We start from the raw sequence: 17827 nt of genomic DNA on the forward strand, positions 1-17827 counted from the left end.
CTCCGCTGGCAGAGAAACAATTAGCCGACTTTGACGCAAATGCCATAGACTTGTATCGAAATGATGCCAAATTAATTCCTCGGAGCTATCACAGAAGAGCAAAGTTAGTAGATTATTCTTGTTTAGTTGATTGACTAATAAGTTCCGTTCATCAACCTCTTGAGCTGTAGTGAAAATAAATGTAGTAACTTCAATATCACGATGTAGCCATTGTATAAGTAGTGATAAGTCCTCATTATTGACATAGTGACCTCTAAAAATGGGCGTATTTGTCCATGGCTCATTCGTCTCTTCGGCAATGACTGTTAAAATTGTTTGTAAAAAACTTAGATTATGCGTAGAGAAATGAGAACCGTATAAACAAGTGGCGAAGAGACATACTAATAGACAAACCAACCCGAGCAAAGACATGACTGGAATAAGTTTAAGTCAACTCAGGTAGGTTTCTAATAAAGGACTTGGTATCTAATTGATTTAATTTTGTTTTTATCACGTCACAAATATCTAAATATGAACACACTGTGACAAAAATTTTTGGAACACCTTTGGAAATTTGAAGGTAGGGTAAACTAGGATAATCTGTATAGTAGAAATTGTCGGGACATTCATTTTATTGAGGTTGTTAAACTTAAGCTATAAATATATACATACATAAGTATATATAAAAAAAAATTTAATTTAAGCCTCAAGTTATACATAGAAATAAATGTTGTTGTTCACCATTAAAAACTTTAACAACGTATTTTCAATTTCGAAGACAAAATGTATATAAAATTCTTTTTACATGCCGTATAGCCAAACGCCATCGGCCACTATTACACGCAAATTACCTTATTGCACACCTAGTGGAAAACGAGTTGCATAAATTTTCTTTTTTAGTCCGATTTGTATAGAATTTGGTTTGTCGGTAGAAATCAATGTCACTAATTGGTGAAAAAAATTGCGGAAGGCAAATGGTTTTTTTCCTAATTATGGGGTGGAAGAGGGCGTGGAACAAATTATAAAAATTATTCATCTGCGCGCATTCTGAACAATTTTACATACCAAATTTAGTGGCTTTAGCTTTGTTAGCCTTTGAGATAATCAGTTTGACGAAGGCGTGGCAACAATTTAAATGAACTGGATCTGCCTGCAATCTACACGGAGCTACATAACAAACTTGGTGGCTCTTGCTTTTAAAATCTCCGAGATCTAGGATCTAGTTTATCAGAACAGACGGACATCGACTCGGCTGTTAATGGTGAACAAAAATATATCTAGCTTATTTTGGCATCTTTAATAGACCATTTCACCTTATGGGCGCATGGCATAAAAATTAAATATAAAATCTTAAATTCCAAATTTCTTCGGTTGTATGAAATTATATTTTCTTCAACCAACTCAAAAAAAAAAAAAAACCATCAAAACTAATTCAGCAACGTTCGAGGTATGACTAAAATTTAAGACCACCCTCGCAACAACTTTCCCGAATATTTAGGGATTTCCAAGAGGTGTTTTATCTATATTTTGAGATTTCGCTTTATTAAACAATATATATAAGCATTTGTTTTTTCTTCATTTTTTGTTAGCATTAAAAATATTGCACTTTCCATCGACAAAAGATAAGAAGGACTGACACGAACAAAATTATTACAATTATTTGACTTAATTACACGACATAACAAATTAAAAGTTTTTGAGTACTTTGATCTGGTCTTTTGGATGGAATTTAGCAGAGGATTTACTAACAAACTAAAATTGCGAAACTTATCAACTTTTACAAAGAATCCTCTGCAACTGCCATAGAAATGTGAGCTTTTTCTGGAATACTTTAAAGTTAATTGCATGTCATTTCAGTGGCTTTCGTTGCTGCGATTGCAGCAAAGCAGACAAAACCAGAGCTGTGTCCAATTCCTGTTGAGTGCCACGTTCATTGTCCAGACACATTTCCGCGGCACGCTCATGAAAACGGGCCAAAACACGTGGTCTGTAGTCTACACTGGTAGCCAGTGGATTGCCAGTCAGACGCAGAGTTTCTAGTAATGGCAAATTGGCAACATAATCCACTTCATCTAGATTGTCTATCTGGTTCGAACTTAAATCCAAATTAACCAACGAAAGTAATTTGCGTAGGCCACTCAAATTTTTCAGTTTATTCTGAGCTAAATTGAGTGTCACCAGATTACCCATGGTCAGATGCCAGTCTATGCAATCGGCTATGAGATTACCAGATAGCGAAAGCATCTGCAAATGAGGCAATTCAGCAAGGTTCTGGACGATACGTATGCGATTTTGTTCTAGTACTAGGTGGCGTAATTTTGGAGCAGTTCTTACACTGCCATCAATTTGGGTTAATAAATTGCCAGTCAAATCAAGTTCATGAAGTTCCTGCCAGGCATCTGTCTTAATCAAATGACTATTGCCATTTGAGGAGGAAGGGGCTAATGCTTCTGGCAATATGCTGGGGACTTCACAATCCTTATGCAAATTATCACACAACAAAACTTGATTAATGTGAGTGATTGTCGTATGGTGGACACAAATTGTCTTCAGAGTTGGCTTTAACAATTCAATGTCCACAATATTCTCCGTGGATAGAGCAGAGAATTTTAATGCTCTGAGATTGCGGAAGGCATTCAAATTGAAGCTTAAACGATTGGGAATGATATTACTTAGACCAATGGGCACATCTACTGTGTTATAATCCTGGGCAAAGCAGCTCGAATCCTTAACGGGAGTAACCACCAAAGCCACGAGTTGTGAACAGAAATCCAAGACATGGAAGAAATCGAATTTGCCCCCAAGTACCAGGCTGCTGGGCGGCGGACAAGGTAAACTTAGACGTTCACTGATGGCAAAGACCTGCAATGGCAAAAACACATAAAAAAATAACAAATTTATAAAAACAATATGATTATATTTAAGCCGCCTGAGCACAAGTCGATATTTGTGGATGTAATTCACGTTCTTCCCCCGCCATAAACTGAGTTAATAACTTATGAAGCAAAGCTATGCCCAATAATCTACGCTGACCCATTGTAAAATGCTTTTTGGTCAGACCAAAGTAAACACCAACTCGTCGATTGGTTAAATGATTCATGCCGAGAGCATCTATCATGGCGGCCTCACGGGAATGTGCATCGTACGAAGAGATGCCCCTAAATCCATGAAGTAGCAAAACGCCACGTTTATCTTGCCATATATTCACAATTAATGCCAATTTGGGATCTTTGGCTAATTTAAGTTGATCCGGTTCTTGGAGTAATTTCTGGGCATGCTGCAAGTGGACATAAGGTCGCAATGCCTTGCCCTTGCCCACATAAAAAACGGAACGTAAGAATGTCAACCATATATCAATTTGATGCATTCTTAGAGCTCTTTTCTTAAGATTATTGGTTATGCGTGAATCCAGCAGCAAATAATTGAAATAGATTCGAGGAGTTTCCTTCTTATCATTATTTCTGGCATGCCAATTTCTATGCTTTATCGCATATTTGGTATATTTCTTAATATTATTATAATTCGCTTCGGATTTGAATGTCTGCTCCAGTTCGGGGGAAAACTGTTTTGAAGATCGATGCTTGTGGAGTACACCCAGCGTGTGGCTAATGCAACGGCGGGAGGAAATGAGTTCTTGTTTTGAAACTAAAAACCACTCGCATTGGACTAGAAGAATGACTAATGATTTGGACATTGTGTAAATTAACAAAATATTAAATGAACAATGAACTATGATCAAACAATAAAATAAATAACAAAATAAAAATAGAAGTTTACCTCTAAAGCAGATAGATTGTATTCCTTTTTGGCACTCAACAAGGCATCGCCATGTTCGTGAAACAATTGAGCCAAATCCTGCAGCAAATAGATTATATCATATTTATTGAAATCCAAAAATTCAGCCAAGGTACGTGGTAGTTCTGTGCGAAAATAGACAAGAAGCTCCTGTAAATATGTCTCCAGTTGCTCACGTCGCTGCTCAAGAAATGCGGGCTGACGATTGCCCACTAGCTAGAAATAAAGAAACATGGAATTGAAATTCAAGTTTTGGTAATGGTAGTTTTCGCGTCACTTTCATACCTTCTTGGGGGGTAAAAGTTTTTTACTTATTGATGTCTCTTCAACTAGCTTATCGTTCAATTGAGAAAAATCTCTATAGCGTCTCTCAACCATCCATTCCACTTTTCCCACACGCACAAAAATTGCATAGAAAATAACGCCCCCGCTGGATGTTTCATTATATTTGGGTATTGTCACCGCAGATTCCTCGTGTTGGCGATAATAACAAGCCATTGTTGTTGCTGTTGTTGATGACGCATTTAACAATTAATTTAGATAGTTAGATATGCATAATTTAAGCGTTATTTATCAACCGTTGGTCCAATAAATAAATAAAAATATATAATTTGCTGCTCAACAGCTGTTGATAATATCGATAACAGTTGAGCGACTAACAATTAATGGGCCTACGACGTGTTATCGAACGTATTATCGAATTCGTAGTGACTCTCCAAGTATTATCGATAACGAATCATACGGCATTTTTTGTTTACAATTTGCAAGAGAATTTCGTTTAGTTTTTTCAAATAGTTTAAGGCAAAAAAATATAGTTTATTTGTTAGCAAAGTCTATTAAAATGGCATTCCTTGGCGATTGCTGCATTGTGTTTGTATCACAGGTAAAACAAAAAAAAAAAAAACAAAGAAATTAATTATTATTAAATTAACCATTTAACTTATTTTACAGATGCTGTTCTTTGCCGGCGGCTGGTTATTCTTCAATAAGCAATTATTCAAACACTATGAGATACGTCACATATCCGTTCAATTAATATTCTCAGCGACATTTGCCTTATCTGTGACCATGTTCGAATTGATTATATTTGAAATTATTGGGGTATTGGAGTCCAGTTCACGGTATTTCCATTGGCGTTTGGGTCTGACTTTATTACTATTTATGGTCACGGCTGTGATTCCACTTTATATATGCTATTCTGTGATACATAGCATTTCTTTTTGTAAGTCCACTGTGCATACAAAACAAAACATTTTATACTATTACTAAATGATTAACTTGTTTCTTATTAGTTTCCGATCGATGGGTGAAAATACTCACCACCTTTTGTTGGTTTGTATTTCTCTATGGCCTCTGGCGCATAGGTGAACCATTCCCTTTGCTAAGCACTTCTCATGGCATATTTACCATAGAGCAGGGCGTCTCCAGAATTAGTGTTATCGGTGTCACCGTAATGGCTATACTTTCGGGCTTTGGTGCTGTAAATTATCCTTACACCAGCATGACCTATTTCATTAAGTAACATCATCAGAATTTTAGAAAATATTTTTTTTTTTAAATTTGTTGCATTTTTTTAGACCCGTTTCGCGTAGCGACATTGTCTGTTTGGAAAGAAGATTGGCCTTAACTGTGGACATGTTGACGGCTAAAAAACGGCGTATAGCCATGGCTGCCTATAATTATAATAAGCAGCATCATACCAAACCAAGAATATGGGAAATGTTGGCCTCGGCTGTCCATCGAACTACTAACAATGGGGACGGTGAGGCTTAGAACTAATTTCAAATGTTTATTTATATGTATTTCTTTCTTATTTTTTTTTTTTTTTTGTCAGACATTAATCAGCTAAAACAAGAAGTCTATGGTCTAGAGGAGCTCTTGCGTTCAGTTTTTCTGGAATTAAATTCTTTGAAAAATATGGAAGAACGTCAACGTTGGTCACAAACCCTGCAGGGCAAATATTTCAATGTATTGGGACATTTTTTTAGTGTCTATTGTGTGTATAAAATATTTATGGTAAAGATTTAACAAATTGCTTTTCAGTTAATGAGTAAAAAATAATTTTTGTAGTGCTGCATTAATATCATCTTTGATCGTGTGGGCCGTAAAGATCCGGTGACACGTGGCCTGGAAATAGCTGTACATTGGTGCGGTTTTGACATAGATCTGGCATTTTGGAATCAGCATGTTTCCTTTCTGCTGGTGGGCTGTATTGTGGTGACCTCCATAAGGGGTCTTCTGCTGACACTCACCAAGGTTTGTCCTTTTATATCTTTTTATTTGCTTAACTCTATAATGCTTTTTAATTGCAGTTTTTCTATCGCGTTTCGTCGAGCAAATCTAGCAATATTATTGTCCTTATTTTGGGTCAAATAATGGGCATGTATTTCTGTTCGTCGGTGCTACTGATGCGTATGAATATGCCAGCCGAGTATCGAGTGATTATCACCGAAGTTCTTGGCAATTTACATTTTAACTTCTATCATCGTTGGTTCGATGTTATATTCCTGGTCAGTGCCTTGACCACAATTATTGTCTTGTATATATCCCGGAAGGCTGTATGCACAGATGATTCCGATTTGAACTGAACGACGGGAATTATGTTTTTTAAAAGACAGATACCTAAGGATTAGTTATATATATTATACATTAACATATGTATGTATGCATGAATATGCCAAATGTGAATGTATGTATTTATTATGTGAGTTGGGTTTAACCAAAAGCACAAAAACGAATTAAAGTTATCTAAGCTGAAATTAAATCAAAAAATGCTTAGTTATAAGAACTTCAAATCTACATAGGCCAGAGTAGAAGAGCTTTAGAAGAGTTTAAAAGTGTTCATATACAAGATGCAACAGATATTTCTTCTTCGGAGATATATAAATGCTTTTAAAGGGCTTTAAATCGCAGTAAAATATATGAAATTCTGCTAAAAAAATTATACTGGAATAGAATTGTTGTTACCAACCAAGAATAAAGCTCTCCATTCCGATTCATTGCCTTTTTTTAAGTACGCCCCAATCAAAAACTAATTTAATATTACATTATTTATCTTTTAAAGCTCAGCAAATTAAACGGAAAATAACTAAGCAACTTTTTGAAACAAACTATAAAGTAACTGCTAATCAAAAATATTCCCAGTATTACTTAAGTTTAGGGAAGCTTTTTTGGTAGCTTTTTTTTACAGGACTCAAAAATTGAGTGAGTGTTTTACTTAAGCTTCAGTTTGATTGAAATTCCAGTTTATACTCATTGGCCTTAACATTTCCTTACTTGAGGCTGATTGTTGAATAACTTAAGAAGCTGCCCAGGAAATATGAACTTTAATTTTTTGTGTAATAAAAGAGAAATATTTTTTGTTGACTTTGTTTTTTTTGGTGTCTTCTAAATGTACTTTAAGTTAGGTTAAGTCTGAAAATAAATTTGTCACTTCAATCAAATCATATGGAATGAGGTATAGATGTATAAGTTTATATGTATTTGTACATATAATATTGGCAATTTTTATTTTTTGCAATATTATACCAATCGCAATTCTGAACAGATCCCAAACAACTTAATGGCCCTATTCCATGTGCGGGCAAAAATGCCATTAAAATGTTGCGGCTGCCGCAAAAGATCCAACTGGGCGGAAAAGCATTTGAGTGTCTAGATGAATAAATCATGAAACAAAAGGAAAAAAATGATTGAAGGTTAGCCAAATGTAGAATGATGCATTTCAGGAAAAAGTTCACAAATTAATCATGGACAAAAAGAATAAAAACTCTCTCTCTCTAAATGACAGACTTATCTTGCTTATCTCTTTAAGTCAATTCGAATTCATGTTGTACAGCCTCAAGGCCAGAAAAGAGATTTCGGTAAAACAAACAAAAATACCAAAAAGAAGACGCATGATGTGATACGTCTGGAAATGTCACCTTAAGACTTGGCGCGAATCTGACGCACAGTTTCACGTTCTGCCCATGAATGCATTACAAAGGGTTAAATGTCAAAGCAGGAAAATATGCTAAATATGTATGTGTGTGAGAACAGACACACAACCACATTCAAAATTTTCCTATGACTTGACCTGAAATTTCTGTCAATCAGATGGGGTGACTTGCCTTTATCTAGCTTGCTAAAGCAAGAGCAGTACGGTAGTAGGAGGTTGTCGACAAGTAAAACTAATTAAATTTATGCTAATTAACCCGCAGTCATGTGGCCTGGAACCAGACCTTAATTATTTGTGTGTCTCTGTATGTGTATATTGCATACACAGCATACAAAGGAAGTCCAATCAATTGGCTTGGCCAATTTACATAAAGACCATGAAGTTACCCACTGGTGTAAAAAACCTGGCTAAAACCAGGCCAAACATATTATCAACCAGTAATCAATAAAATCGATAAGGTAAATGAGACTAACAGGGGTCTTAGGGAACGGGAAGTGTAAGCACTTTCACCAATAAATACCTAAACAGAGATATTTTCAAAGTTAGGTAAAAGTAAGTATGTATGTATATTGCAATTTTTTTTCTATTCTCATTAACATTTCAGATGTCTTTAAGTGGCCACATTTCACTCTCTTTCTTGGTTTAAGTGTCAGAATTAGAAACCCGCTGTCATTTTCACACACACACGTTTATCGCACATTTGCAGGCTGCCTGCCATCACCTACACTACACATAACTTTCAATTTTTAAAAACCGCCTTTGTGGAATGAGAATCGAGATTGGCTTAGGGTATGAGTGTGGGAAATGAAATCCGTGCCAACGAAACTATAGCATCCAAAAGTCGACAGCTAAAGAGTCGTCATATCAAACAGTAGGTAAAACTGGTGCTACTCTGACCATGTTGACTCACACCTTTTTTTGTGTTTTGTTGCCTGGATGGATTTCAACCGCAAAATGTGCCAACGATTGAGAAACTGTCACTTCCGTTGCGTTTGTAACTTGCTTCTATCATTCTTAACCAAAACGAAAGCAAAAAAATGTTAGTTTTTACAAATACAGTGTTTTGTTTGCCTACTTTGCAGCGCAGTGTTGTAATTTTTGACAGTAAGAACTAATTTTTTTTTTTTTTAAATCAATATTTTTCTAACAATAAGTATTAAGGGTAAGGATATTCTAAAACTTTGTTGAACCGTAAAGAACTTTCACAAATTGTTAAACTATCAGTTTCTATCACATTTATTAAGTGGAAAAACTGAAATTAACGCTTTAGAAGACATAATTTGTTTGACCATGGGCTAAGGGAAATAATTGAAGATATTCCATATACTGATAATTATACACCGATAATAATTAATTATGAGATATCTTCATTCGATTAAATACAGTTAAATCTTTTATAAGAACATTGTAATAAGTATTCCACTGCATTTTTATAGAAAATATAAATATAAATTTCATGGTTTCTTTCTTCTCTTTCTTTACCTCTTTCTGTTTTCTACTGTCTATCCTGTGTCTCTTATAATCAATCGCCATAGACAATTGCAATTTGAACCCTGAAAGAGGAGGTGTGAGATGGTTGGGTCAGCAATTGTCTTTCAACTGAATGGACAGCGTGTCTCCTTTCGACTGACCAATAGCCTGTGACAGTCTGTGTATGTGTATGTAATTTGTTGGCAAAATGCCAACTACCCAACGCCTCCGTCCCCTCTATGTCAACCACCCTTTGACCATCTCTGTCACAAACAACTTTGGTATATTGCTCTTTTTTTCTTTCTCTGTATCTTCATTATGGCACAACATTGCCGTGGGCTCTGTTTTATATACTACACTTTTTCTGTCACTCTCTCTCTCTCTTTCTCTTTCTCTCTTAATGGTCCTCAGCAACTTTATGAACAAAACTGGAATATTCAAAAATACAAAAAAAAAAAAAAAAAAACAAACAGGGTGTTAGGGGTAATTTTTTTCCTCAAAGAGAATACTGTTATACTGAGAGGGGTTTCGCTTTCGCCTCCCTATTTTTCATAATTTTGTACTGCTTTTTTTATCTAAAACAAATAATAACACGTAAGATATCCCGCGCTTTTTAATTCAATAGTTTCATGGATACATATTTCTTTGTTTTTTTTTTGTTGTGCCATTTGATTTCCCATCATCTGTTCATTATTATTATTGCTTTATCGTAGATTTATCCCAAAGGAAACATATATTTTATTATTCTTCATCGTTTTATTGTGTTTGTGATTGTTTTTTCTTCTTTGTCCATTGTTTTTTTTTCGTTTTGCCACCTCTGAGAATTTTTAAGTCCCGTCTTTTAAATTTTATTGGTAGTCGATGTTGCACATATTTTATATTTTTTGATCCAACGATAACTTTGTGGGCAAATTAACTTTCTGTTAATGTTATGCTTATTATCCGATGATTGAACAGAGCCTGAAATATTCGAATATTTTGAGCAACTATTTGGTTAAATTTTGTTAAACTAACTTCCACAGTTTTTCTCTGGCGAACTTCGTGAAATGCACTTCTTAGCCTTTGTATGCCAAATAAATCCAACACTACACTGATTTTGCTTTCCCTGGCCTTGGTGTAAAACCAGCAAGAATAAAATTAGTATGAGGTAAAGATACATTCTATATAGTAAGAAATACAAAACAATGCTAAAGTATTTTATCTTACTAAAAATATATATGTATAATATAACCATAGAAAATCAACTAAATGGAAAATAGAATTATAAACTCAATTGAAATGTTTATGGTATAAAATTAATATTATATGCTTTGTTTGTGATGCCACTCTGACAAGAAATTGGCTATATTTTGCACTCACCGATTTCAAAATAATAAAGTAATAAACATAATTATAAAAATAGCTTTTAAACATTTGATGCACGGAATCTGCAAAAAAAGAGAATTTCTATTGGGTTTCAAAAATCGAATTTTTGGACTCCTCTCTTTATTGCACACTGTAGAGTGTAAACTTAACCCATTTCACATCCCCTGATCCTCTTATACTCTTAGTGCTTCATATATGTAAGTAAATTTAGATACTCTCTGTTGGTGTAGCTAAAGGACTAACTCGGGGATCTAATGTGACCTTTCATTGAATTTTAATGTATTGTGACTTTTCATTAAAGTGTTTCATAGTTCTTGAACCTGTTTTTTCCTTTTATATCGACCTCAATTTGTAAAGTTATTGGGTTGCTCTCTCTAAAGTGCCCCAGATTTCCCTTGCTTTTTCCTCTCTTCTATTTTTAAAAGTGCCCTTCAAACATTGTTGTGTTAGCCCATCAAGATGCGCTAACTATAAAATAGGTTTTTGTCCACATATATTTCCACTCCGCCCACAGCACAAATGAATGTCATTTCATTTAATAATCATGTGGAGGCACCTTTGTCCACCACATATATGGTGACCTATTATTACTTACATATATGTACATATATGAGGGGATTCCATCCACCTGTCTGTAATTACATTTACTCACAACTTCCAAAAATGTTTTCCGTGTTGGGTTATGAGTGAAGGTGGAATTAGTTAGTTTACATGTGAAAAGGAAGGGCTACAAGGCAGTGGTAGCTCTATGAAGGGTGAAAGGAAGAGTGGTAGAGGTTTAAAAACCCATTTCCCGCTCTATTATTCAATTTGCACACAGTGAAACGGAACTATACAGATAATGGAAGTATAACTATAAAAGCACAAAAATTGTTCGCGTTGCGATGCAGATATTTTGACAGCCTGCGGTTGCTTTTCAATTTATTATTCATGACAAACAATAAACAATTGGATACAACACAAAAAGAGAAACATAAAAATTTATACACATATGTATTTATATAGAATTTGAAATATTTCATCAGTGTTTTGTGCACGAGACAGAAATAAGGCGGGGGAGTGGCGGCAGAAATCAAAATTCCTGCAACAAATTGTGTGACCCAACTTTCTGATTGAGGTTGGTTTTTCTATAGATAGGCCAGACGGTAGGCACGCCATATGTATTTTTAGGACATATAGAACACTTTATTTTTTATCACTCGGCTTGGTCTAGCTACCCTCAACCCTAAAACACCACCGACCCATAATCCGTGTGTCCCACCCATTCTATCGAACGAATCTTTTAACTTTAATCAAAGTTTTTGTTGTCCTTACCTTATTTATACTCTTACCAAAATAGGGTAGATTAATTTTGATTAAAAGTGTTCAACGCGTAGAAGGAAGCATTTTCAACTATAATATATATAACAGACAATAAGTCATGCTTCTGTTTCATTATTAACACATTTTACTTTTAAATCTCCTAATTGAAAACTCGAGCGACGTGTCAAAATTAATTATGAATTTTATTGAAATTGAAATCTGTTTTCGATTTTCTTGTGAAAAGTAGAATTCCAAAACTATTATATTTTCATGAATTTCTAAAATTTGAAAAAATATTATTTTGATTAAATTTTGTAGTTTACTAGTGTAATGAAAGTAGAAAATATAGTACCTACTGCTGAGATCAAAGTAAATGATCTTTATTTCCTTATCCCCAAAAATCTACTCAACTATTTTCATTGTTTCCCCATAGTTCTTATTAGATGCTGCTTATTTCTAAAGCTTTCACTTAAAAGTCTTAAATGGGAGTGTATTTGACTCCATTAAAGGACAATCGCTAGGATCAAGTTGCAAGGGTATACAAACCTCGGCTCGTTAATTTGTTAGGTGTTCCCTTCCATAAAAATATACATAAAGCCACACAATGGCATTTAATTTTTCATCTCCTTTAATATTTCGCTTTATATCAAATAACAACTTTGGTTATTCTTGTCGTTGTTCCACAAAAAAATTAAGTCATCATTAGATTTAATAGTTATTAATGATATTTTGCATTATAAACCAAAATAGTATTCAACAAATTTTTTAGATATTTGATACCATTGCTTTCCAGCAGGACACTTTTGGTAACCACATTGATAATTCATCGTTGAGAATAATGAGAATAAATATTGTTAATAGTTGATAAAGTTGAATTTTAAATAAAACTAGTTCAAAAGTATTTATTTTCCATTGACATTTATAACATTTATTAGTCACGGTTTTGGGATACAAGAAATTGACATTTTCTGCGAAAAATTAAACACATAAAATTTCTCATTGACATTGTAGAAAAATAAAACCAAAAATAAAATATATACATGCATTTCTCCCACGAACTAAACACGAAAATACACATTCAAATGATCTCCAAAATTCTGTAGATTGATAAGATGTCCTTCGGGTTCAGTTGTAAATATCTTTAAAATGGCCCAAATGCGTAGACATACTGATAATAGATTGCAAGCCACTAGAATTTTAAAGCAAACAGATATAGCCAATTGACTATATAAATTCTGACGATCTGCATTTTGATCCGAATCGTTAATTATAATAATTTCCGTTATTATAACTATCATGCTGTTCAACCAACAGCAAATAAATGTCAACAAGTAGGGTATAAAATAAATTAGTGTCATCCAATCGATCTTCAATTTGCTGTCGTATTGAACTCTTAAATAAGAACTATGAAAAGAGCAGCGTGAATAGCGGAAGAGTCCGTATAGACATGGGATTACTATGGCAAGAATACTCAATTCATTGATCCATTCTTTTCCCAGCAGCGTTTTGTATGATATCAAGTATTTCAAATGGCCAGACCAAAATTCCGATATCCAAACAGCATCAATTTTGGGGCATATTGCTGCTGCATGCACCAGCAACCACAAATATAAAGACGTCCACAAGCATTTAACTAGCACCATGAAAAACCCCGTGATGACATGACTTTTATATTCGCCAGGCATTTCTATTCAATTGGGAGGGTATCACGTAGCCAAAAATTGATATATCAACTAAAGAATTTTCAAGCAATCGGTAACTTTTTCCGTTTTTCTCAATTTCTCAAATTATTTCTAATAATAATCATTGAGTTGTTAAGCTAATATTTGACTAGTTTCACAACGCTGTCCTTTTGGTTTTAAAACCAAATCGTCTGATTTAAATGATCATATATTATCTCGAAGCTCTAAACAGTGTGGGTCTTGATAAATCGGGCTATAATCAGATGCATATTTTTTATATAGAATGGAAAGAAGTTTATATCCTATGTAAGTTAATCTCCATATTTGGATTTTTGATTTCCTTGGCTGTAGTAGCAAGGAATCTTAAGTTAGTTTTTGTATCCCTTCAGAGGGTGTATCAAAATTGGTCTAACCGAATTTTTGCATGCGAACAAACTGGTCTTTCACATTTTCAGCAATTGGAACGAAGCTTCGTATTTAAAATTCTTTTTAAGGCACGCGACACAATTCTCGAAACCTTAAACACATCGTTAAGAAATCGTTCAAAAAACCACATATTCAATTTAGCGCATTTAGTGTTTTTATGGCATGCACCCGTAGGGTGCAATATATTTATTGTTTGGCTTAAAATAGGAAAAGGCAATAATATTGAGTTACCATTTAAATCATCTTAATCGAGGGACCTTAAACCTTAATATAAAGTTTTGACAGCACTACAGGGGTTGCTATTCACAAAATCAAACAAAAATAAATAAAATTAATCGACAATTAGAAGCTTTTGTAGATATGATTCCACTATGATATGCGTATTAAAAAACTCAGTAATCTCAGGCCAAGAAAAAGAGAGAGAGAACAATCAATTAGACAATATTCTATCATCAGAAAGACAGCCAACTGTCATTGTCTTCATTCATTCAAAATGAAAATCACACCAGCCAAGCAACTGTATGGACAAACTGTCCGTTTATATAGACATGGTCTATGTATACATATGTATCTAGCCATGGCCATGAATCTGGTCTTCTCCACCTCCCAGTTACAGCCTCCTCTATCCATCATGTCTCTGGGCCTTTGCCTTTGCTTCTGACACTGTCAATGATGGCCTCAATCAGAGCTGTCATAAACAGCGATATCGCCGACAGTTAGCGCGCGCCATGCAAATGGTAAAGCCTTCTTCTGTTCCCTTCCTTCTCTTGCTACAACTCTCAACCTCCATTTATTCCATTTGGTCTTCTTGGCTATTCGTTTTACCCCATCGCATTTGTGAGGCCATCAAGTGTCATTAATACGGAAATTATGCAAATGAAATTGACTTTTTCTTTCCCTACTGAAAAGGCCGTGTGTTATAGCAATTGACTGTGGTTATTCCAGTTTTTGCAATTATGAGCAACAAATTGGTATTTCAGAAAAACAAATTTTTGTTATAGTTTTATTCAAGAGAAGTTGTTATCAGAATGTTTAAATCTGGATTAGGCTACAAGCAACCTAAATCAACTACGGAATATAAATATATATATCTTTTTATAATCTTTATAAGGGAGACACCTTTAAAGATCCAATCAAAATCAAAATTATGCGCAAAAAAAATGTATGAAATAAGTAAAAACCATTGTTATTTAAACAAAAAAAACTAAAACTGGGTCCGTTTTAATCATTGACGGATCTTTGAAATTGGGTAAATTTGCTTCTAGGATTATGTTTCATCTATTGGAGATTTGAAAAATAACTCACTTACGTCAAGTCGTAAGTAGCGTTTCACCTGTTTTTTTTTTACAAAATTTAAAGTTGTTTGTAAATAATGCTTGATTTGAAGATTATTTCTTAACCACATGATATTCGTTCGAAAACCGACTTTTTTAAACTTCTTGCCTATTTTGTTGGGCAGAGTCTCCTTCTTTTCACAGCAGATCTGAATTACCCAATTTAAATACTTTCATTGGCTTTTTATTATAAAAAAATTATAATAAATATTTTTTACGTTTTCTGACTCGAAAAATTTAATGAAATCAATAAAAAACCGCTTAAAGTTTTTAGAAACTTTAGAAACTAACTATAAAAATAAGTTTAGATTCATTTTAATTAAATCACTTTGAAAGAACACTCTGAAATAAAACTAATTAACTCGCTATTAAGATAAACAAAACAAATGTATAAACAAAATCGAAATGTATTATGAAGATCTTTAACTAAACCGAGTTGTACTTACTAATTGTTGAGTTCATGAAACTTTCTGTTCAGACTACGCATCCAAAAATGAAGAGTTTGATAGGCAAATGTACAAATCGGCTTGAGACAGATTTTTCTAGTTTATGTATATACAATATGCACAGAATCAGACAAGACTGTGTACCTGCCTGTCTTAAATGGTTACAAATTGTTATGGAAATCGTAGATCTAAGTCAAAAATTGTACATTTAAGATTGCCCTGATTGTGTGTCTGTGTCTAAAGGTAATAAAACAATCTGTTTGGACTATCATCCAGTGCATTTATCACCAAGACACAGGGCGTGGTATTAAGCTTTAGCTACTTCGGTCTCCTCCTACCTTTTTAACTTAATTTTGCTTTCTCGCACATTTCTTTTGCTCAACTCAATCTCGTTTCTCTGTTGGCCAGGTGTGTATAGTCCCTCATCTGGTTGCTGGTTTGGGGGAGTGGCGTTAGGTGGAAATCTGTCTTATCAACATTTATGACACTTTTATGAGACTCTCTCAGCAGGAGGAGAAAAATCATTGAAGCGCAAAATCGTGCAATATTCTTGGCACAGTTGGCCTAAAGGGAATATGTATGGGCATATAGAGGGCGGATCAAGAGGGATGGTGCCGTGTTGGACCAGGGCCTAAAAGCCTGCCTAACTATATTATGGCTGACCTTCATTTGATACTTGTTGTTGTTGTTTGGCTGGCCATGCATGTTTTTGAATTGCTCTTTAAATGTCAGAAAAATTATTGAGTTTAAATATTGATACCTGATGTCTTTTGCAATCTACTCTGCAGCCTCATTCTATGGCCTCACCTGCCTCGTCTTTTGACACTTCTTCTCCATCTACTGACATTATTAACAACAATGATTGGACACAGCTGAGGTCTTTTGGGAAAGTGTTTATACATAAATTTATATACATACATATGTATGCCAAGGCCAGCGCAATCAAAAAAGTGAACAGAAATATTAACTTAAACTAAGCCGAAGTGTGTATACCCTGTCGCCTGATCGCATATAGTCTTAGTTAATTATATGGCTTAATATTATTAAAATTATCTTTCTACGAAACTATGTACGTTGATTGGATCTTAACATATTGTTAAATATAATAAGTGAGCCGGCCTGCGCCTGAGAGAGATGCCCATTTGTGGGAGGCAAGCGTAAATGTATGCTATATGAACACATTTCGTCGTGCTGATCAAGAATATATATACATTATATGGTCAGAGATTCTTCCTTCCACAAGTTGTACACATCTTCCCAAAATTAAGATACACATTTTGCGATCTAAATAAAACAAAGCCAAGTTACCAGAGAAACGGACGAACCAAATGCAAGCGTATTAAAAAGGTGAAGTCACCTTGTACATACCACATACACATACACATATTGATATGTAGGTATATACAGGGTAACCATGTTGTATGTATACGTATGCATCTGTATATCTAGATTGGTGGTCATTCTACTATTTTATTACCCTGTATTGAGGCATTGACCAGCTAGCAGCCAATGATTCCCCTGATATGCTGCAGCAGACCTTTTAAATATTTGATATAGGCAATAATTTGATTGGAAATCGGCATTGAAAAGTTGTGTATGTGTTCTATCTCTCTTTCTCTTTCTTATTTTCAATCTCTGCTTTGAAGAGTGGTTAAAATTAATAGAAGGTTATGTTATAAAGCATCCATTTCCTTTGGGGCATTTATGGCTTTGCTTTCATCTGGAAAGTAATCAATGTAATAATTGTAAAAAACACTTTGATTGCTTTCCATTTACACAATTTTTTTTTTCGTTTCTTTCTTTTTTTGCATTACGAGTTTCTCTAATTATGTGTAACCTTCGCTAATGAGTCCAGAACACGTGGATGTCGATGTTGATGATGATGCCCTGAAGCAAGGAGGTGGAACTTAATTAGTTAGCAGGACTCGAATGGCCAATTCATGTTGTGGTTTAATGAGCCTGAACTGCCAGAGCTAAAGGTTAATAACGACCAAATGGGGGAAATTACCAAGATCCAATTGGGAAAAATTAAATGTGAATTGAAGTGGAAATGACTTCGTCAAATCGCATCAAATAAGTCATTAAACTTGTTTT

At 34.4% G+C, this 17827-nt stretch overlaps 3 protein-coding genes and 2 long non-coding RNA genes across 6 annotated transcripts; 1 reads left to right on the forward strand and 4 right to left on the reverse strand.

The window, feature by feature from the left end:
- Positions 1-1405: 1405 nt before the first annotated feature.
- Positions 1406-4427, reverse strand: LOC6639823 (nischarin). The gene is made up of 3 exons (XM_002062882.4): positions 4060-4427; positions 3757-3990; positions 1406-2841 (listed from the first exon to the last, which is right to left on the reverse strand). Exons 1-3 carry the CDS (start codon positions 4270-4272, stop codon positions 1828-1830), a joined length of 1461 nt encoding a protein of 486 aa, XP_002062918.1. The 5' UTR covers positions 4273-4427; the 3' UTR covers positions 1406-1827.
- Positions 2876-3721, reverse strand: LOC26528791 (ankyrin repeat and LEM domain-containing protein 1). The gene has a single exon (XM_015178987.3). It carries the CDS (start codon positions 3671-3673, stop codon positions 2900-2902), a length of 774 nt encoding a protein of 257 aa, XP_015034473.2. The 5' UTR covers positions 3674-3721; the 3' UTR covers positions 2876-2899.
- A 76-nt stretch (positions 4428-4503) lies between the features above and the next one.
- On the forward strand, positions 4504-6533 carry LOC6639763 (Golgi pH regulator). 2 transcript variants are annotated; one of them, XM_002062881.4, is made up of 7 exons: positions 4505-4657; positions 4726-4996; positions 5067-5292; positions 5352-5536; positions 5609-5790; positions 5845-6030; positions 6087-6533. In XM_002062881.4, the coding sequence occupies exons 1-7, from the start codon at positions 4616-4618 to the stop codon at positions 6360-6362; spliced, it is 1368 nt and encodes a 455-aa protein (XP_002062917.1). In that variant the 5' UTR covers positions 4505-4615; the 3' UTR covers positions 6363-6533. The 2 variants fall into 2 exon arrangements, with proteins under 2 accessions (XP_023037643.1, XP_002062917.1); XM_023181875.2 differs by lacking the exon at positions 6087-6533 and having other exon boundaries at positions 4504-4657; positions 5609-5770; positions 5845-5870.
- A 3240-nt stretch (positions 6534-9773) lies between these two features.
- LOC124459999 lies at positions 9774-10370 on the reverse strand. The gene is made up of 2 exons (XR_006953954.1): positions 10193-10370; positions 9774-10138 (listed from the first exon to the last, which is right to left on the reverse strand). It is a non-coding gene; the product is annotated as an uncharacterized LOC124459999 (long non-coding RNA).
- Positions 10371-12746: 2376 nt separating this feature from the next.
- LOC124460000 lies at positions 12747-13787 on the reverse strand. Its single transcript, XR_006953955.1, has 2 exons — positions 12886-13787; positions 12747-12813 (listed from the first exon to the last, which is right to left on the reverse strand). It is a non-coding gene; the product is annotated as an uncharacterized LOC124460000 (long non-coding RNA).
- Positions 13788-17827: the final 4040 nt, after the last annotated feature.

This window comes from Drosophila willistoni (genome assembly GCF_018902025.1).
Source record: "Drosophila willistoni isolate 14030-0811.24 chromosome 2L unlocalized genomic scaffold, UCI_dwil_1.1 Seg196, whole genome shotgun sequence".
In the NCBI taxonomy this organism is placed as follows: domain Eukaryota; kingdom Metazoa; phylum Arthropoda; class Insecta; order Diptera; family Drosophilidae; genus Drosophila; species Drosophila willistoni.